The 21,297-nt window shown below is 46.6% G+C and overlaps 2 protein-coding genes across 2 annotated transcripts; one reads left to right on the top strand and one right to left on the bottom strand.

Moving 5' to 3' along the window:
* Window positions 1-1,295: 1,295 nt before the first annotated feature.
* Window positions 1,296-10,704, top strand: lancl2 (LanC lantibiotic synthetase component C-like 2 (bacterial)). Its single transcript, XM_060045041.1, has 10 exons — window positions 1,296-1,600; window positions 2,020-2,223; window positions 2,651-2,768; window positions 2,934-3,141; window positions 5,866-6,013; window positions 6,432-6,578; window positions 7,466-7,648; window positions 7,835-8,011; window positions 8,386-8,458; window positions 8,990-10,704. The coding sequence occupies exons 2-10, from the start codon at window positions 2,059-2,061 to the stop codon at window positions 9,064-9,066; spliced, it is 1,296 nt and encodes a 431-aa protein (XP_059901024.1). The 5' UTR covers window positions 1,296-1,600; window positions 2,020-2,058; the 3' UTR covers window positions 9,067-10,704.
* A 304-nt stretch (window positions 10,705-11,008) lies between these two features.
* Window positions 11,009-20,226, bottom strand: vopp1b (VOPP1 WW domain binding protein b). Its single transcript, XM_060045042.1, has 5 exons — window positions 19,558-20,226; window positions 14,859-14,917; window positions 13,254-13,331; window positions 12,684-12,817; window positions 11,009-12,412 (listed from the first exon to the last, which is right to left on the bottom strand). Exons 1-5 carry the CDS (start codon window positions 19,606-19,608, stop codon window positions 12,207-12,209), a joined length of 528 nt encoding a protein of 175 aa, XP_059901025.1. The 5' UTR covers window positions 19,609-20,226; the 3' UTR covers window positions 11,009-12,206.
* Window positions 20,227-21,297: the final 1,071 nt, after the last annotated feature.

The raw sequence follows: 21,297 nt of genomic DNA, 5'->3' as shown, positions 1-21,297 counted from the left end.
GCCATAAGAAAAAATAATGGAAATAAAACGTGATGATACGTGCAACATTGAATCAGTCACATCCGTCATAGTTTCAATCGAGATCCCTGGGTCGTTTCCAGGCCAACTGTCACACTCATACTCCAATATCCAGTAATGTAATTGAATAGCATTAGTTTTATACCTTCCTTTATTTGTCCACCAAAAGCCAAGCAAGATGTACCTGAGTTAATCCCAACAAAACAAATTAAATATTTATTCAAACAAGCTTAATTTATTTGATCAAACTCAGTAAAGATCAGAATCCTGCCAAATAGCTACGTCTTTCCACCAGTAGAGGGCAACATTGATAGCACTTTATTCACGACACAGGATGGTAATCAAGCTTTATTGCAATTACAAGAAGATGAAATCTGACATTAGAAAAATAGTATGTTCCTACATTATGTCCTTAGTGATGCAGTCTGACTCTGGTTATGTCTGACAATACGAGACTGAAACTGGAACTTGAAGAAGTGATGACGGCTTTCACAAACCTTGTCATCCATGTGGTCCAGTGCTGGACGGGGGGGGGGGGGGGGGGGGGGGCAGTGCTTGGGGTGGGGGGGGGGGGGGGGGGGTCCAATGAGCAAGGCATCGGAGAAACATGGTCTCTCTGTAAAACAACAAAAACGAGCTGACAGAGGATGGATGTGGTGCTTAATCCGAACCTGTCGGAAATGATTGAGCATTAAACAGATAAACACACACACACACACACACACACAGGCTGCTCTGCATCCCCACCAGCTGACTCGATTCTTAGAAATGGGAATCATAGTCCGAACAGATGGTGTGTGTGTGTGTGTGTGTGTGTGTGTGTGTGCGTGCGTGCGCGTGTGCGTGTGTGTGTGCGTGTGTGTGTGCGGGCGTGCGTGCGTGCATTTGAGTGTGTGAGTTACGGCGGCGGGGGAGTATATTTCGTTGTATTGGTTGTGCGTAAAAAATAAGCCATGACAGCGCAGAGGAACACGACCCAGGATCCTGGATCCTATCGATAGGACCGGACCTCTATACAGGACCTCTCTATTCTCTCTCCAGGACCGGACCTCTATATACGGGACCTAGGTCCTCTCGATATGATCAGAGCTCTATACAGGACCTCTCTATCGGACCGGACCTAGTATACAGGACCAATTCCAGGTCCTCTCAATAGAAGCGGATCCTATACAGGACCTTCTTATAGGTCCTCTCTCGGACCGGACCTCTATACAGGACCTCTCTCCTCTCGATAGAACCAGAGCTCTATACAGAACCTCTCCATAGGTCGTCTCTATAGTATCTGTATACAGGACAGGTCCTCTCTAGAACCGGACCTCAATTCAGGACCTCTCTATAGGTCCTCTCGATAGGATCTCCACACAGGACCTCTTGTCTTTATAGGTCCTCTTGGAGCGGACGACGGACGAGGGGCTGCAGGGTTTCGTTGTGAGAGAACAGCGAGCGGAGATGGAGTGATGGAGGAGCGGCTCGGCTGACGCTGCGGAGCTTAGAGATCCTCCAAACCTCCGGTGAGCTCCGGGGTCCAACCCTCCAGTGAGCTCCTCCACCCCTCCGGTGAGCTCCGGGCTCCAACCCTCCGGTGAGCCCCGATGGACAAACGCCTTCTGTCTCCTCTCACTCTTCTTCTCATTCAGTCTCCATGTCGTTGTTCATGAACCAAAGACTGCCGTACTAATTGGCGACACACTAGCTGCATCTCATTGTGTGGTGTGTATTATGATCCGTGCTGTCCGGTCGATCCACATTGATCTGGATCTGTTCAACAGATCTGATGTTTTATTGAGGGTTCGGCTGCATCTGCAGCAAACCAAGTGCTCACCTCCTGGTTTCTCCGCCTGGTTTAATCTCTCTCATGGTTTCATCTCTCTCATGGTCTCACTTCATATGGTGTCTTCTCTATCATAGTTTCACCTCATGGTCTCACTTCATGGTTTCACCTCTTGGTCTCACTTCATGGTTTAATCTCCTGGTCACCCATCATGGGTTCATCTCGTTCAGCGCGGCGGGTCTTCTTGTCCCGGGCGGGCCGCCGTCGACATGGGCGATCACGTGTCCAAGCTGAAGCTACTGTCGGCGACAGATGGCGACATGGAGGAGCGCTACTTCCTGAACCGCTGTCCTGACTGGGCCCCCACGGGGGTCGCAACCTCCGACCCCGAAGCCGACGGGGGGTCCAGAGAGCCGCTGGACGCCGACGGAGAGGTGAGAATGATCATTAAAACAATTATTAATTATTATTATTATTATAATAGTGCTGCTATAGCTACCCAAAATAGCTCACATTCTATAGCTACCCAACAGAGCAAACATTCTATAGCTACCCAACAGAGCTAATGTGCGATAGCTATCCAACAGGGCTAACATGCTATAGCGAACCAACAGAGCTAACATACTTTAGCTAACCAACAGAGCTAACATTCTTTAGCTAACCAACAGAGCTAACATGCTTTAGCTAACCAACATAGCTAACATGCTTTAGCTAACCAACAAAGCTAACATGCTTTAGCTAACCAACAGAGCTAACATGCTTTAGCTAACCAACAGAACCAACAGAGCTTACATACTATAGCTAGGGTTAGGCTACAGCCTGATCTGAATAAAAGTTTAACGGTTTGAACCCGATGTGCAGGTCAGTGCTGCGTTCCAGAAGAAGGTGCACAACAAGATGACGGATCTGCTGGAGCAGATGGAGGAGGGCCTCAAGACCGCAGACCCCCATGACTGCTCCACCTACACTGGATGGACAGGTGAGGCTCACCACCTGCTCATCAACACCTGGCAAACTATTTGAAGCAATGTCGCAGCTACACGCCTCCTAGGTACTTATACTGGTCTCCTCCCCTGCAGTAGGATCCTTCGAATGGCTCTTCTTGATGACATCTGTGTCTTGTCTGTATCTATTCTCACCACAGGTATTGCCCTGCTCTACCTGCAGTTGCATCGGGTGTCCGGTGAGGCCTCCCACCTGCAGAGGGCGCTAGACTATGTGAAGAGGAGCCTGAGGAACCTCAACGGCCGCAAGGTGACCTTCCTGTGTGGCGACGCCGGACCCCTGGCCGTTGGGGCGGTGGTCTACCAACGGCTGAACCACACAGAGGACAGCAAGCAGTGCATCACCAAGTAGGTGGCAGAGCGCCATGCCAGGACATCGCTCCTGAATCAGTAACATCGCTCCTAAATCAGTACCGGACATCGCTCCTGAATCAGTAACATCGCTCCTAAATCAGTACCGGACATCGCTCCTGAATCAGTAACATCGCTCCTAAATCAGTAACATCGCTCCTGAATCAGTGACATCGCTCCTGAATCAGTACCGGACATCGCTCCTAAATCAGTACCGGACATCGCTCCTAAAACAGTACCGGACATCGTTCCTGAATCAGTAACATCGCTCCTGAATCAGTGACATCGCTCCTGAATCAGTAACATCGCTCCTGAATCAGTAACATCGCTCCTGAATCAGTAACATCGCTCCTGAATCAGTGACATCGCTCCTGAATCAGTAACATCGCTCCTGAATCAGTGACATCGCTCCTGAATCAGTGACATCGCTCCTGAATCAGTGACATCGCTCCTGAATCAGTGACATCGCTCCTGAATCAGTAACATCGCTCCTGAATCAGTGACATCGCTCCTGAATCAGTGACATCGCTCCTGAATCAGTGACATCGCTCCTAAATCAGTGACATCGCTCCTAAATCAGTGACATCGCTCCTAAATCAGTGACATCGCTCCTGAATCAGTGACATCGCTCCTAAATCAGTAACATCGCTCCTAAATCAGTACTGGACATAGCTCCTAAATCAGTAACAGATTCACCCCTAAATCAGTAACATCGCTCCTAAATCAGTACCGGACATCGCTCCTAATACAGTACTGGACATAGTTCCTAAATCAGTAACAGATTCACCCCTAAATCAGTAACATCGCTCCTAAATCAGTACTGGACATCGCTCCTGATACAGTACTGGACATAGCTCCTAAATCAGTAACAGATTCACCCCTAAATCAGTAACATCGCTCCTAAATCAGTACTGGACATCGCTCCTAACTCAGTAACATTGCTCCTAAATCAGTAACATCAATCCTAAATCAGTTCTGGGTATCACTCCTAAATCAGTACCGGACATCGCTCCTAAATCCGTCCCGGACATCGCTCCTAAATCCGTCCCGGACATCGCTCCTTAATCAGTCCCGGATATCGCTTCAAATCAGTACCGGACATTGCTCCTAAATCAGTAGCGGAACATCGCTCCTAAATCAGTAGCATCGCTCTTAAATCAGTACCGGAAAACCTCTCCTAAATCAGTACCGGAACATCGCTGCTAAATCAGTACCGGACAGCTCTCCTAAATTGGTAAGATAGCTCCTAAATCAGTAACATTACTCCTAAATCCGTAACATCGTTGCTAAATCAGTAATATCGCTCCTGAATCAGTGACATCGATCCTAAATCAGTAACATTGTTGCTAAATCAGTAATATCGCTCCTGAATCAGTGTCCTCTATCCTAAATCAGTACCGGAAAATCGCTCCTAAATCAGTAACATCACTCCTAAATCAGTACTGGAACATCGCTCCTAAATCAGTGACATCGCTCCTAAATCAGTGACATCGCTCCTAAATCAGTGACATCGCTCATAAATCAGTGACATTGTTGCTAAATCAGTAATATCGCTCCTGAATAAGTGACATCGCTCCTAAATCAGGAACATCGCTCCTAAATCAGGAACATCGCTCCTAAATCTGTAACATTGCTCCTGAATTGGTTCCGGAACATTGCTCCTAAATGAGTAGCATCACTTCTAAATCATTAGCAACACTCCTAAATCAGTAACACCACCCCTATATCATTAAAGGGGACCTATTATGCTTTTTCGACTTTTATGACCTATAAACGTTGTTATAATGATTGATAGTCATGTTTAACCATACTAAAGTGTCAAATAATGATGTACATGTATTTTGACGTGTTCCCTGCTGACAGTCTGGGGTGGCTGTGCAGAGCGCTAAACACTCGGGACAACGTTTGCATTTATCTTATTCATATTTCCGGGAAATCATCTACGTAGAGGCACTACTGCCACGCCCCCATATGCCTGGTCAAATCTGCCCGCGCGCGCGCTTCAAGGAAGGTTACCAATCACAACGGAGTTGGGTTGGCAGGAGGGGGGCGAGGGGGCGGAGGAGGACGAAACCGAGCGTTGACAGAGAATGCTGAAAGCGCCCAGATGAGAGGAAGAGTTTCCCGAAAATCTACATCGTTTTTTGTGCTGTGATTCGTGTCAGGTTGCGCTATAGGAGTCATTAATAAGAAATTAAGACCAGTAAAGTAGTATAATAGGTCCTCTTTAACATCGGTAGGTAGCAGAACTCTCCACTGGACGTGGAAGTAACATTCCAGTGACGGGAGGAGAACCCCCTAGAAGGCCACAGACAGGAGGGGCTCTTATTGGTTATTAGCTTTGGTCAAACTGAAGAGAGACAACAAGCCTATCAGTATTAAGTGCACAGCGTTCGTTACTGTGCACTCAAAGCTTGGTGCTCAGGAAGCCTGGGCCATCGCCAGCCTTAGAGTTGTTGGTTAAAATCCTCAAGGGCATTCTGATGCCGGCCAGTGGTCCAAAAAGTCCACTATTTTAGAGCGGGTCTGCCTGTGTGGATGGAAAGCTGCACCTTTTGCAAATCGTGTGTGTGTGTGTGTGTGTGTGTGTGTGTGTGTGTGTGTGTGTGTGTGTGTGTGTGTGTGTGTGTGTGTGTGTGTGTGTGTGTGTGTGTGTGTGTGTGTGTGTGTGTGTGTGTGTGTGTGTGTGTGTGTGTGTGTGTGTGTGTGTGTGTGTGTCAGGCTGCTCCTCCTGCACCCAGCGGTGGTGGGTCCGGACTCGGAGCTCCCTGACGAGCTCCTCTACGGCCGGGTGGGGTACCTCTACGCCCTGCTCTACGTCAACAAGGAGCTGGGGGCCGGCACGGTGGACGAGGGCCCCATCAGCCAGGTGACGTCTGCACACACACTGCAGGGGGAACGGGATCTGGTGGTCGCCCACGGGGGTCTAGTGGTCGCCACGGGGATCTATTGGTCACCCATGGTGATCTAGTGGTCGCCCATGGTGACCTAGTGGTCGCCCATGGTGATCTAGTGGTCGCCCATGGTGATCTAGTGGTCGCCCATGGTGATCTAGTGGTTGCCCATGGTGATCTAGTGGTCGCTACGGTGATCTAGTGGTCGACCATGGTGATCTAGTGGTCGACCATGGTGATCTAGTGGTCGCCCATGGTGACCTAGTGGTCGCCCATGGTGATCTAGTGGTCGCCCATGGTGATCTAGTGGTCGCCCATGGGGATCTAGTGGTCACCGTATGGTGATCTAGTGGTCGCCACGGTGATCCAGTGGTTAAACCGTTTGCTACCCAGGTGGTGTCGGCCATCCTGGAGTCGGGGCAAAAGCTGTCGGCGGGGCAGAAGAAGGCGGAGCGATGCCCCCTGCTGTACGAGTGGCACGGCAAACAGTATGTGGGCGCGGCCCACGGGCTGGCCGGCATCTTCTACATGCTCCTGCAGGTCAGAACCTCTCAAAGCTCTGGGGGGGGTTATTGGAGATGATGTACGTCGGGTCGTGACCTTTCGTCAAACTGCATGCAGCCTTCAACCGCTCTCTCCTATTAGTCAGTCTTTCAGGACAGTGTTTTCGGCTTCCCTTCTATTCTTTTGTGGACGGCTTTTGGTTCTGCTACACTCGCTAAGTACCTCGCTGCGGAACATTCTGAACATTCTGTAGACCAGAACGGCTGATTAGAACAAGGACAGAAATAATGATTTGATCTTACTGTTTCCAAGGAAACGAGCTGCAGATTTGTTGGATGTCTGGACTCAGAAGAACACCCAATGTCACTTTTGCAAATGTCCCCGTGTTTATTCACACTTCTATTGGCGCATGCACAGCAGATAATTAAATGGTAAATAACTCTGAAACGGGGCAGACTAGAGCTTTAACACACTCGGCAAGTAACGCCGGAGGCACCAATAAGACAGGGTATCAACTCTCCGGCCAGAGAGGTTTCTTCACAACACTTTCCTTTTCAAGCTTTGTATTTAGTTCACAGAATTCATACCTTTTTATATTTACATACTGTTAAGATGGATGTCTATATTTATAAATCTATTTTTAACAATCCCTTCATCCATCATCCACCACCAGCAGGCCACATGGAGGCCGGGAGTGCCTGTAAAAATGTATTGGGATTATATTGGTATATATATGTATTTCATGGAACAAATGAAAACTTTGTACGAATATTCTCACTTTATTCCCCACACACACACACACACACCCACACACACACACACACACACACACACACACACACACACACACACACACACACACACACACACACACACACACACACACACACACACACACACACACACACACACCCCTCTCACAGCCAGGGGCGCGGGTGCCAGCCGACGTCCTGGCGGGCGTGGTCCGGCCCAGCGTCGACTGCCTCCGCCACAAGAGGTTCCGCTCGGGCAACTACCCGTCGTCGCTCAGCAACGAGAGCGACCGCCTGGTCCACTGGTGCCACGGTGCGCCTGGCGTCGTGCCCATGCTGCTCATGGCGTACCAGGTGAGAGACGATGGTATTAACACATGTTGCTACTCATGGCCTACCAGGTGAGAGGCGATGGTATTTAAACCAGTGGATGCAGTCAAGGCTCCTCAAAGGTCTAACATTTGACCTTCCTGCTCCAGGATGTTGCAGGTCTGCTTCCTCGTGACGAACCCCTCCCCGTGTCTGTCTCTTCTTCTCCAGCTGTTTAAGGAGGAGAAGTACCTGAAGGAGGCGGTGGACTGCGGCGAGGTGATCTGGCAGCGCGGGCTGCTGAGGAAGGGCTACGGGATCTGCCACGGCACGGCGGGGAATGGCTACGCCTTCCTCTCTCTGTACCGCACCACCCGGGAGAAGAAGTACCTCTACAGGGCCTGCAAGGTGACCTCCCGGCCTCTGGTTCCTCTGCCTCGCTTTCTCTTGTGTTGTGGGGTCTAGCCTCTAGTTCCTCTGCCTCTCTTTCTCTTGTGTTGTGGGGTCTAGCCTCTAGTTCCTCTGCCTCTCTTTCTCTTGTGTTGTGGGGTCTCGCCTCTAGTTCCTCTGCCTCTCTTTCTCTTGGGTTGTGGGGTCTCGCCTCTAGTTCCTCTGCCTCTCTTTCTCTTGTGTTGTGGGGTCTCGCCTCTAGTTCCTCTGCCTCTCTTTCTCTTGGGTTGTGTGTGTTGCAGAGGACCACTTGTAACTAAAGGCTACTTTAACTGATTTTGACCACTAGTTGTTCATACCTTCTAATATACTGTTCGTCATTCTCCCTCCAGTTTGCTGAGTGGTGTTTAGACTACGGGACCCACGGCTGTCGCATCCCTGACCGGCCCTACTCTCTGTTTGAAGGTATCTCCACCCAGCCAATCAATAACTACACCCACACAGGCAATACTGTTTGATTGTACCTCCATCGAACCAACGATAACTACACCCACACAGACACTACTGTTTGAAAGTATCTCCACCCAGCCAATGAATAACTAAACCCACAGACATTACTGTTTGGAGGTATCTCCACCCAGACAATGAATAACTACACCCACACAGACCCTACTCTCTGTTTGAAGGTACCTCCACCCAGACAATGAATAACTACACCCACACAGACCCTACTCTCTGTTTGAAGGTACCTCCACCCAGACAATGAATAACTACACCCACACAGACCCTACTCTCTGTTTGAAGGTACCTCCACCCAGACAATGAATAACTACACCCACACAGACACTTCTGTTTGGAGGTACCTCCACCAAGACAATGAATAACCACATCAACACAGACCCTACTCTCTGTTTGAAGGGAGTGAAAGGCAGCAGTAGAAAGGGGACAGGGGGCCGGTTTAAGTAAGTCGGAGTAACAAGCTCTCATCTGGTCTAGGTATGGCTGGAGCCATCCACTACCTGTCAGAGATGGCCATGCCGGGAGACTCCCGCTTCCCAGCTTTTGAACTTTGAACCTGCCTTGACCCTGGGCCGTAGGGGTGAGGAACTGTGAGTGACGTCTTCCTGAGAGGACGTTGGATGAAGGAGGCCACTGAAATACTGGACTCTGTGTGGCCTCTCCTAGCAATGATGGCGGAGGGAAGGCAGAGAACACAAGGAGCCGAACCGGTGACTTTCATTCGGACGTTTGGGACACGTCGTCTTGGTGATCAAAGAAATGTGTTCTAGTATTTTGTTCTGGTCCGTCTGTTTTTGGAAGATGGAAACCCTTTACTTTTGAACAGGCATTCAGCCCAGCTGTTTCATGTCTAACAACAATAAATATAAGAAACAGCTGTACATGGAAGGGGAACCACTTTAAAGGCGCTTTGTTGCTCTTTCATCGCACATGTTTAAACCATATTGTGCTTAATAGCTGTGAAGTCTCCCAAAAGTTCAATTTGTCCTTATAGTAGTAGAAATGTAGTTTAAAGTCCTGTGTTGAATGTGTTTGGCCAGACAGTGCTGCCCTGGCTGTCTGTTTGGTTGCCTGTTACTAGCAGTCCTGTAAAGAAAGTGAGTCTCTAAAGCTTGCATGCTTCTTGCTCATTCATTTAGTGCTATTAACTCAGTGTTCTACTGCAATTCAACACACATCGTCTAAACAAATTTCCTTCTCCTGCACTTTCGTCATGTAAAGTAAAGGTTTTTTTTTTGTTTGTACTTCAACAGCCACTAACCCTAACCCTAGTAACTAACCCTACTAACCCACATGTTGGGGTTTGCTGCCATCTAGTGATGCTGTTATGATGTTGTAATGCAGTCATGTTGCAGGTGTCTATGTATAAACATTGATCTAAGCTGCCCAAAATGCATGATGGGTACTATTAAGGATCAGCTTGAAAACAGACAGTTCATATCTGGGACATCAAGAGACAATGAGATGAAAATAACAGAAGAAATTCGTCTTTGAATCTTCGTAGTTGGACTCAAGCTCCCATACAGGGTTGAGTCCATAGCGACGGTAAGAACTTCGGACGTTGGCTCGTCTGTTACCAAGCGGTGCCTTCACTGGCCTCCTGCTGTCCCCAGGCAGCTCCATCAGGACCTGAACAGATTCCCTCACTGGGTTGAGTTTAAAATCCCTTTACGTGTTGAAAACAAACCTGGGATGTTTTTGACACCAAATACTGGTGGTCATGTTGTGGTTTTCTCAAGTTCTACTAGCCGTGAGGCTCAGTGTGTCTGTCTGTCAGTGTATCTGTCGGTCTGTCTGTGTGTTTGCCTGTCTGTCTGTGTGTTTGCCTGTCTGTCTGTGTGTTTGCCTGTCTGTCTGTGTGTTTGCCTGTCTGTCTGTGTGTTTGCCTGTCTGTCTGTGTGTTTGCCTGTCTGTCTGTGTGTTTGCCTGTCTGTCTGTGTTTGCCTGTCCGTCTGTGTGTTTGCCTGTCTGTCTGTGTGTTTGCCTGTCTTGTCAGTGTTTCTACCGGCTTCAGCCAAGCCAAAAAGAAGGTGAGTTTACTTTGCATTCCTGGAGTCGACTTTAATATGTAAATTTGTTTTGATTTTTGATTGTCATGTTTGTCCATCTTATTCAAAAGAGAATGGTTAGGCTTAATGTTGTTCATGAAAAAACCCGATATTAAAACATGTTAATAAATATCACTCCTCACAGCTGTGTTTTGTGTATTCACGTGTATCAATGATGGCAATCAATATTAGAAAATAAATTCCAAGAAAGGAAGGATATAAGTGTACTGTGCTTCAGTAGAAGATACCACTACTACCCTCAGTTTGTTTACAGATTCTGGGTGTCCCAGAAGCCCTGGTAACCGCGGTAACCGTGGTAACGCCCTCTAGAACAGGAGCATCGTCCCAGGATCCTGTGTAAACCGGTCCACAGGTAACCACTCATTCTGCTCATCAGTCAGGGACAGACGTGCACGTACGCTCACAAAGTCATCCAATAGGAAACGAGTTCATCAGAGAAGTGACCTTTTATTTACATATTTCACAGATGTATAATGACGGTTAAGACTATTCTACCACCGGATCCCCCTGTCCCCCTTCTGGGTTAGGGTTAGAACTACTGTCCAGCAGAATCACTACTCTGAAGAGTAGAATAACTAATCAAGACAACATGAGGAAGACTACGTTACCAAAACAGCCTCCTACTGATTTATAAATTATCTTTTGCATAGTTACAGGATGAAACGTTTCCCCATGAACTTTGGGTCCACAGTTGACAAAACTTACTCCAAATCCCAATCTCTAGTGTAAGAGGGGATGTTTTAATTTCAACAGAAGGCCAATTAGAAAAGGGTGACTTGATTATATGGACTCTGAATGCCAGCGTTGGTGTTGTGCAAGTCATTGTTCACAAAGATTCTGTGTTTTAAAGCAGAAGACGTAGGAAAGAAGGAGACATCCAAATGACGAAGCTACATCATGGAGCGACACAAACTACGGACCGGCTCATCTACGTTTAGCAGCACAAATGTTCAAAACACAACCTAAAGAATTATACATAAAAACCACCTGTCGATGTGGGTGACAGTTGAAGATCCCGGTGTGGCAAAGGTCCCTTTTGTTCATAGATTTACATTTCCAGGCCTGCCATCTAAAACAGGACAAATCTGTTCTTTTCAAGCAGAAGGTCGAAGCACAGGCAAGCGAGGGAGTGCATATGTGTGAGACTGTGTAAAGCATGTCTAATCTGCCATTTCTCTTGGACCGGCCCTTTGTCTTACTGTGGCCAGATGATTCAGATGTGTTCACTAGTCAGACTCGCTGCTTCTCCGGTGCTCTCTCTTGTTTTGGGTGCCCTTGTGCATGTGCTACATGCTGTGCTGCAGGAGAAGGACAGCCCCACCTTGTTCACAAAACATCACAAACACAGATGCATGCCTGCGTCGCAAAGCCAGACCCCCCCCCCCTCCTCCCCGCCTCTCAGGTCAGAGGTCAACATGTCTGATGCCACTTGTTGAATTGTCGATGAGTCAGTCATCCTGGTGTATGTCAGCGCGTTCAGAGTCCAGGGCCATCGCTCTGTACGTCCTGCAGCCAGACACACAGACAGACGTTGTGTTGAAGCACCACTCTGAGGTGTGGGGGGGGGGGGGGGGGGGGGGGTTAAGGGTGGTGGTCTCTCGTCCTCCAAACCCCACGGCGTCCCGCTACTTCTTATCGGCGGCGTCGTGGAACAGCTGGTCGTACGACGGCGGGGGGTGGTTGCAGTAGGACGGCGGCGGAGGGTAGGAGCTCATCATGGGATGGGCGGCGCCCGGTTGGGACGGGTACGCCGGAGCCGCCGCGGAAACGCCCGGGTCGCCCATCCTGCTGTTGACACCGAAACCCTGCAAGGTCCCTGGTTGCTGCAACACTGGAGCGGACAGAGGGACGAGTTAGGGTCGTTAGCTTAGGGTCAGAGTGGTTAGGGTCGTAACCCTGTCCCCGAGGGTTAGCGTTGTGACCCTGCATGGTTAGGGTCATAACCCTGCGGGGCCAGGGTTATGACCCTAACCCTAAGCATGCAGGGTACGGGCCAGGGTCTTAACCCTAACCCTGACCGACCCTGCATGGTTACGGCCTGTGACCCTGACCCTTAGTGAGTGTCACTGGTTGGTATCAGAGGCAGGGCGCTCGGTGGTTACCTGGCGTGGCGACGGCCTGCCTGGTGAAGGACACGTTGAAGGCGGGCTCGTCGCTCAGCACTGACGGGTACATCCTCCGGCGGATGAAGAAGCCGGCGCCACAGCAGAACAGAACCCCCATCATCAGCAGCAGCCTGCACCCAGAGAGACAGTTACCTCAGGGTGCCTTGGGCCCAGAGCGCTAGAGCTCTAATAGTCTTCATGTCTCAGGGTTAACATTGGACATCACCACATAGTATTAGAGCTCTAATGGTCTTTATGTCTCAGGGTTAACATTGGACATCACCACAAAGTATTAGAGCTCTAATAGACTTCATGTCTCATGGTTAACACGGGACACCATCACAGAGTATTAGAGCTCTAATAGTCCTCATGTCTCATGCTTAACACGGGATATCATCACAGACTGTTAGAGCTCTAAAGTCTTCATGTCTCATGGTTAACACGGGACGTCATCGCAGAGTATTACAGATCTAATAGTCTTTATTTCTCATGGTTAACATTGCACATGAACACCGAGTTAATTTGACTCAGGTGATAAACCCTCAGAAGGTGCTGTGGGGGACTCACCAGAAGTACCATAGTCTCTGGATGGAGAGAGCTCTCACACAGCAGCGGGTCCCACAGCAGTCCTCATAGGAACGGCATCTGACACACACACACACGCACACGCACAAAAACTCTGGTGTTACAAAGGAAACTGGTCTTGTTGGTCAGAACGTCTCGTCCCTGATGGTCATTATTGAGGCTCCTCATTATGGAGGCTGCCAATGCCCCCCTAGTCCCCCTATTCTCCTAGTCCAGTTCCAAGCTGCTGCAATCAGCAGCACCCTCTATTCACACTCACTGGTGTTCTTCTCCTCTACAGAGAGTACCTCTCCACTACAGAGAGCGAGTACTTCTCCACTACACAGAGAGTACTTCTCCACTACACAGAGAGTACTTCTCCTCTACACAGAGTACTTCTCCCTTTACAGAGAGTACCTCTCCACTACACAGAGTACTTCTCCTCTACAGAGAGTACTTCTCCCTTTACAGAGAGTACCTCTCCACTACACAGAGAGTACTTCTCCTCTACACAGAGAGTACTTCTCCTCTACACAGAGTACTTCTCCTCTACACAGAGAGTACTTCTGCTCTACAGAGATTACTTCTCCACGATAGAGTACTTCTCCTCTACAGAGAGTAATTCTCCTCTAGAGAGTAATTCTCCTCTACAGAGAGTACTTCACCACTACAAAGAGAGTACTTCTCCACTACAGAGTTCGGTTAAGACTATTCTACCACCGGATCCCCCTGTCCCCCTTCTGGGTTAGGGTTAGAACTACGGTTCAGCAGAATCACTACTCTGAAGAGAGATGAGTTGGAGAGCTTTGTGTTGCTTCTGTTCTATATAACCATTATACATAACTCATTGTATTTCTTTCTAATGTCACTTGGAGCACACATTGAGATCAGGAAGTTACATCAAAGGGCTGCTGACCTAAGGCCTCCTTGTGATTGGATTATAACAGAACAATCAGAGATTGGTTTACTGAGCCAAAATAGTCATTTTCTGCGGCTTATAGGCAATAAAGTGGGTTGCAGTAACGGGAAAGTATTGGCATTCCCAAATCCTTACATTGCTTAAATGGAGCAGTCAGCAGTATCAGCAGTAAAGCCTGTGTCAGCATTTCTGCACTATATTAGTTAAACCGCCTCACTCTTCAGCCTCATCATTGGGCCTGTTGTGTTGATGCCCTACAATCACAATAGTATTTAAAGGTGTGTAAATAAAGGATTAGTCAGTCATTCAGTCTAAGTTTTGAAATGGTAAATGACAAATTCCAGTAAAGTAAATGTCCCTTAAAAAAATAGGCGACTAACAAATTGATTCAAGTCATGATAACTAATGTTTGAAGTGATATGTGTGGATCTAAGTCTATTTATTTGATATTAACCGTAATCCATACAGGTGTCATGAGGACCATGCTGGTGTCATGTGGACCATACTGGTGTAATGAGGACCATACTGGTGTAATGAGGGCCATACTGGTGTAATGAGGGCCATACTGGTGAAATTAAGACAATACTGGTGAAATTAGGAAAATACTGGTGTAATGGGAGCCGTACTGGTGTAATAATAGTGATCTGGAGGAATGTCTAAAGCGCCACAAGGAAAGACTCAGTACTTACATGAAGTAGATGGGGTATCCACCTTCAAAATACCAGCAGTACTTCTTTCCCTCCACACACTGGACACAAAGGAAGAAGAAAAGGGTTCAGTGACAGAATACAGGAGGGCCTGAGAACAGTATCAAGTCTACACTTGCATCAGAACACAGGAGGACCTGAGACCAGTAGCAGATCTACGTGGACATCAGAACACAGGAGGGACCTGAGACCAGTAGCAAAGCCATGTGGACATCAGAACACAGGAGGACCTGAGACCAGTAGCAGATCTACGTTTACATCAGAACACAGGAGGGACCTGAGACCAGTAGCAGATCTACGTTTACATCAGAACACAGGAGGGACCTGAGACCAGTATCTGGTCTACGGTTACATTGGTATGTGACGGGATCCTCATCAACCAGTACAACCCCTCCCTTAAAAACGGGGCTGGAACTCAAGACGTGAGGGACCGGCAGAAGAGGGGGAACGGGTGAGGAGCAGCACATTCTGCTCAAGTCTGGAGATGTACCAAATGGACCTTTCTTTCACACGGTAAGTGCTTGGATTTAAATTTCAAGCATACAGATAACGAGACTATGTGAAAGACACTCATGCTCTTCAGCTGAACTCTGTTAGCAAACATGAACAAGCTTTGCAGCAGTTGTCTTTATGTGCCAACACATCACACATACATCACATATATATATAATGTGAATAATATGTGTGTCAGGTCTCCAGCTCCCCAGAAGTGTGAAATGTGAGATGGAAACAGCAAGAAAAAAAATGACAGAATGATTTAGTTGTTTGTCTTGGTCGCCCAAAGTGCTAGAATAAAGGGAGATAGACCTTGGCCAGAACATCTCCCACGCTCTCCAACAGTGTCTCCAGGTCAGGAGCGGAGAATGGGAGCTTGGTGGAACACTGAGCATGGGAAGTAGTGGAAGGAAGTGAAGGAGAAAGAAAGGACGTGCCAAAGCCCTTCTCTCTCCTCCACACGAGGGATCAGCAGTTCTTCAGCCTCAACACTTCATATCAACCATAGGGAAGAGATACACAGCAGAAAACAGACAGAGTCAGCAGCCAATCAGCATGTCTCACCAGGGCAGCCGTTCTAGATGTGAAGTGTGAAGAACGGAACAGCACAGACTTTATGCCATCTACCTAGATCTCTCTATATATATAGAAATATATATATATATCTCTATATATATATGTATATATATATATGAAAATAAGGATTTTTGGTTAATGTCACACTGATATTAAAAGAATGGGACTTATACCAAGGACATCGTGTGGCACCCGGGAAAATATGTGTGAAGCATTATCCGATGTGTGAACAGGACTAATATGGAAGAAATCGCCTCGATATTCTCTCGAGATTAGGAAGCAGAAAGGGGGAATATTAAACTTCAGTCTTCATCTCAGATGAACAACAAAGCTTGTATTACATAAATGATATGTTACATTATATACCCTATACATATCATATACTAAAATGTAGTATTCCTGTCCGAGTTTCCGTAATGTGGTTCCACTGAGCATCACATACAGGGCTACTTGTTAAAACTCCTTGTTTCCTACAGGAAGCTGCTTGGCTCAGCATAAAGAGAAGAGAGGGCCTCTGAAGGCAGTGAGTCACATCTCAGAGACTGCGCTTGCGTGGGTGTGTCCCATAAGGGGTATGTATGGCCAGCAGATCACCTTCAACACCCTGCACCAGGCACAACCTGATCAACTGGAACTGGTTCCCTTCTCCATGCAGGGATATAGCACAATAAGCTTGTTGATAATACAAAACGATGACACCCTTTGTTCGAATAATGTGTGCCACTGCATCAGCTAAGCTGTATGTAAGGTTCTACTCTGGGATGAAGAATCAAACTATTTTATACATAAACATATATTATATTCATGATGGATCATTTTAATCATTTATCAGGTTTGTTTGGTTCTGTGGTAGACTTGGTAATTAAACGCACAATGTATTCCTAAGAGTATGTTATGTTCTCTTAAAAGTTAGAAACGTACAATAATACATAACATTTACAATGCCCTATGATATATTGTTGTCTAGCTTAAGTAAAGGATATCTACGGCAATATACACCGACTAAACAACAAAAACATTACATTTTTATTTTTTTATATTATATATATAAAATGTCTTACAAGAAACTAAGACTATTGGAAATTGAGCAGGGGTAAATTTGACTACATAACCTCAATAACTTACTCAATAACTTCTTCCATCAAATTCAAAGAAAATGTCTATTAGTTAAAAGTTATTTTAGACCAGAATTCTTAACTAACAACCAGACCCTGACGTAAGGAAGATTAAACCTCTAGGCCCACCCAGCACTTTAACTCACTGAATTAAAGCAGCATTCACATGCAGCCTGAGACCAATGCCCATATAAGGCTGTGGAAGAACACCACGCTCTCACCAGCTGGTCCTGGTGCTCATCATCAGGGCTCCTCAAGAGCAGCTTCAAGAAGGTCTACTCCAGAGCAGCTTCAAGAAGGTCTACTCCAGAGCAGCTTCAAGAAGGTCTACTCCAGAGCAGCTTCAAGAAGGTCTACTCCAGAGCAGCTTCAAGAAGGTCTACTCCAGAGCAGCTTCATGTAGGTCTACTCCAGAGCAGCTTCAAGAAGGTCTACTCCAGAGCAGCTTCATGTAGGTCTACTCCAGAACAGCTTCAAGAAGGTCTACTCCAGAGCAGCTTCAAGAAGGTCTACTCCAGAGCAGCCCTGATGAACAGCTTCATGAAGGTCTACTCCAGAGCAGCCCTGATGAACAGCTTCATGAAGGTCTACCCCAGAGCAGCCCTGAAGCTGAACAGCTCATGAAGGTCTACTCCAGAGCAGCCCTGATGAACAGCTTCTTGAAGGTCTACCCCAGAGCAGCTTCAAGTAGGTCTATTCCAGAGCAGCTTCCTGGAGGGCTACTCCAGAGCAGCTTCAAGAAGGTCTACTCCAGAGCAGCTTCATGTAGGTTTACTACAGAGCAGCTTCATGTAGGTCTTAGGTGTGGGAATCCTTGGCACCTCACGATTCGATTCAGATTATGAGCTCAACGATTCAATTCTGAAGCGATTATCGATGCATCTCAATGCAACAATTTTTTTTATGTACATTTCCAATGCGTGATTTTCAAAATGATATACATACATCTGGGTTTGCTACTCAGAGTTTGCTAATCACTTCCTACTTTTGTGATGATCATTAAAGACATCAACAGATGAATTAACTTAGCTGTGAGTTTGCGCGCATGCTATGCGTAGGCTGAATCGCTATCGTATCAAGACAAATCGTGTTTAGACCAGAATTCTTAACTAACAACCAGACCCTGACATAAGAAAGATTAAACCTCTAGGCCCACCCAATGCGTGATTTTCAAAATTTCTGGGTTTGCTACTCAGAGTTTGCTAATCAGATTGGCCAATACACACTGAAGATAAATCCAATAATTTTAAAATTACAAAAAATATCCCTCTCTGGTGAACAGAATGTTGCAGCAGGCAAAAAAAAAAAGAAAAGATTATTAATTTATCTGCATCGAGACAGAATCATTCTAGCGAGAATCGCGATGAATCGAAGAATTGATTATTTTTCCCACCCCTAGTAGGTCTACTCCAGAGCAGCTTCATGTAGGTCTATTCCAGAGCAGCTTCATGTAGGTTTACTACAGAGCAGCTTCATGTAGGTCTACTCCAGAGCAGCTTCATGTAGGTCTACTACAGAGCAGCTTCATGTAGGTCTACTACAGAGCAGCTTCATGTAGGTCTACTCCAGAGCAACTTCATGAAGGTCTTCTCCAGAGTAGCCCTGCATGTAGCTTGTCCACAGCGAAGTGACACTTTTATGTTCTGTCTCTATCGATAGGAACAGGTTATTTATGACTTTATAGCTTCATTGTGTGAATTTGATTCTCTATACCAGTAGTAAAAATATAGCAATTATGTTTAATTTGTAAATGAAATTAGTTCTAACATTGATCCTGTCGATACTTAAATAAGTTGGTAAGTTAATGTTTAGTACTAGTGTTTTTTTTTACCATTGCTAGTATCAGTTGGTTAGTTCCTGTTTAACACTTAAATTAGTGGGTAAGTTCACTGTTTAGTAATAGCATAGATCATTGTTTACTAGTATCGGTTGGTTATTTCATGTTTAGTACTACTAGCATTGATTATGTGTTTACTAGTATCGGTTCGATGGTCATGTTTACATGTATCAATTGGTTAGTTCCAGTTTAGTACATGTATCAGTTGGTCAGTTCAGGTTTAGTACATGTATCAGTTGGTTTATGTTTACTATCAGTTAGTGTGAACATAGATAATTTGTTTACGTTCAAGTAAATAAAGGTTATGTTTACGGACACGTATGTCGTGTATGTTGATTCAGAGGGAAGGTTGTATCGGCCAATAACTTCCCATGAAACCCAACTATGCAGTGCTATTTGTATAGAGCCCCTCACCATGTGACTCAGGTGAGCATCCAGTCCCCTGTGGGGGTTTACAGACAAAGGATCTCAGCATCTCAGAAGACAACATTACCAGAGGACCTGAATGGCCGCAGGAGGAGCTCCCATCAGCAGGTGAACAGTGGTGTTACTTGGAGGATAACCCTGCGTTATACTAAACATCAAGACCTCACCTCCAGCAGGTGTACAGCGCTTTTACTAGGAGGTGAACCCTCCGTTATACTAAACCCATCCTCACCTCTAGGAGCAGCGAGCAAGTCAATGCCACGCCGGGCAGGAGAGACCTCATGTCTCGACTGGATGGAGTCTGTCCTCCACTCAGAGGACCTGAGGCTGGGCAGCAGAGTCCTGGTCCTGGGGGGACACTAGAGTCCTGGTCCTGAAGCTGGGAGGACAGCAGAGCTCCTGGTCCTGGGGCTAGGGGGAATGCAGAGTACTGGTCCTGAGGGGACAGCAGAGCCCTGGTCCCGGTCCTGAGGCTGGGGGGACAGCAGAGTCCGGTCCTGAGGCTGGGAGGACAGCAGAGTCCTGTTTCTGGTCCTGAAGCTGGAGAGCAGAGTCCTGGTCCTGTTCCTGGTTCTGGGGGAACAGAGTCCTGGTCCTAGGTCGACGTCATCACAGCACGAGACAGGCGGCTCGAGGCCAGATCAAAAACCCAGGCGGCGCGCACCGCACGAGCGTTCCTCCCGCGGTCCTTTTCAACGGTCCTCTCCGCGCGCTGACGACCATGAGCCGGATCATTCAGCTTTAAGATCTAACATAATACATCTTACATATATTATATCATTATACAATAATATAATGATATAATATTATACTGTCTTCTAGAAACGACCTGCTCTGCCGTAATAAATAAGGCTCGTGCTGGGTGTTTTCCCGCCCCTCCCCCAGCCGCTCGCCCTCTCGCGCGACCGAGCAAATGTGCGCGCGCATCCAGGACCTAAAGGGAGGATGGAGATGAGATGACCTAAATAATCATCCACGTTATGCAGCTCACTAAATGAACGAATATTTAATACATAAAAATAAATATGTCAGTACAGATGTTCTTACTCTTTTGTTTTAAGTTGAAACCATCATATTATGTGTAACTATATGAATTGATTGTATTTTAAACTATTCATGACTTCCGTCCTTTGTGTGAAATAATTAAAGAATGTGCACACCGCTTCATCTCAGACCAGAATCTAAAGGGGTTTATGAGCTGTGCGATTGGCTATGCGATAAACACACTAAATCAACCCGATATGAGTAGGTAATAGAATTAAGTGATTTTATTTATAACATAACTGTCCGATGCATGCAGCAGGAATTTGAACCGAACATTTTATAAAAGTACACATTTTGGTCAAATAGATGCTGGTCATTAAAACATACCAATACAAACAATACACTATTTCTACAATATATCTCTATCTCTATATCTATATCTATATCTATATATCTATATATCTATATATATATATATATATATATATATATATATATATATATATATATATGCGTCTGTCTGTCTGTCTGTCTGTCTGTCTGTCTGTCTGTCTGTCTGTCTGTCTGTCTGTCCTGGACCTGTCTTGACCCGTCTGGACCTATCCCGATGCTGTGGGCAGCGAGGGACCACCAGGCCTGCCTGCAGGTGGCTGATGGCTACCTGGGCAGAGGAGAGTGGTCCTCCCCCGGTCACCGTGGTTACCCCGACCCTGATCCGACCTGACATCACCAAGTCCCCTACCTGACAGACAGTTTGGGAATAACCAGCATATGGTGACTAAGAAATACATCACTACCCTCCTTTTCCTACATACCACCAATACACTCTCTATATAGAGATATGTGTATCTAGAGATAGAGATAGATGTATCCGTCTCTATATGGAAATAGAGATATACACTCTTTATATAGAGATGGAATTATCAATATAGATAAATATATGATATAAACTCTCTATATAGAGATATAAGTTATCTCCATATAGATA

Source organism: Gadus macrocephalus, chromosome 23, assembly GCF_031168955.1.
Source record: "Gadus macrocephalus chromosome 23, ASM3116895v1".
Classification (NCBI taxonomy): domain Eukaryota; kingdom Metazoa; phylum Chordata; class Actinopteri; order Gadiformes; family Gadidae; genus Gadus; species Gadus macrocephalus.
The sequence above is the reverse complement of the archived record's forward strand: the minus strand, read 5'-3'. Positions and strand labels throughout refer to the sequence as shown.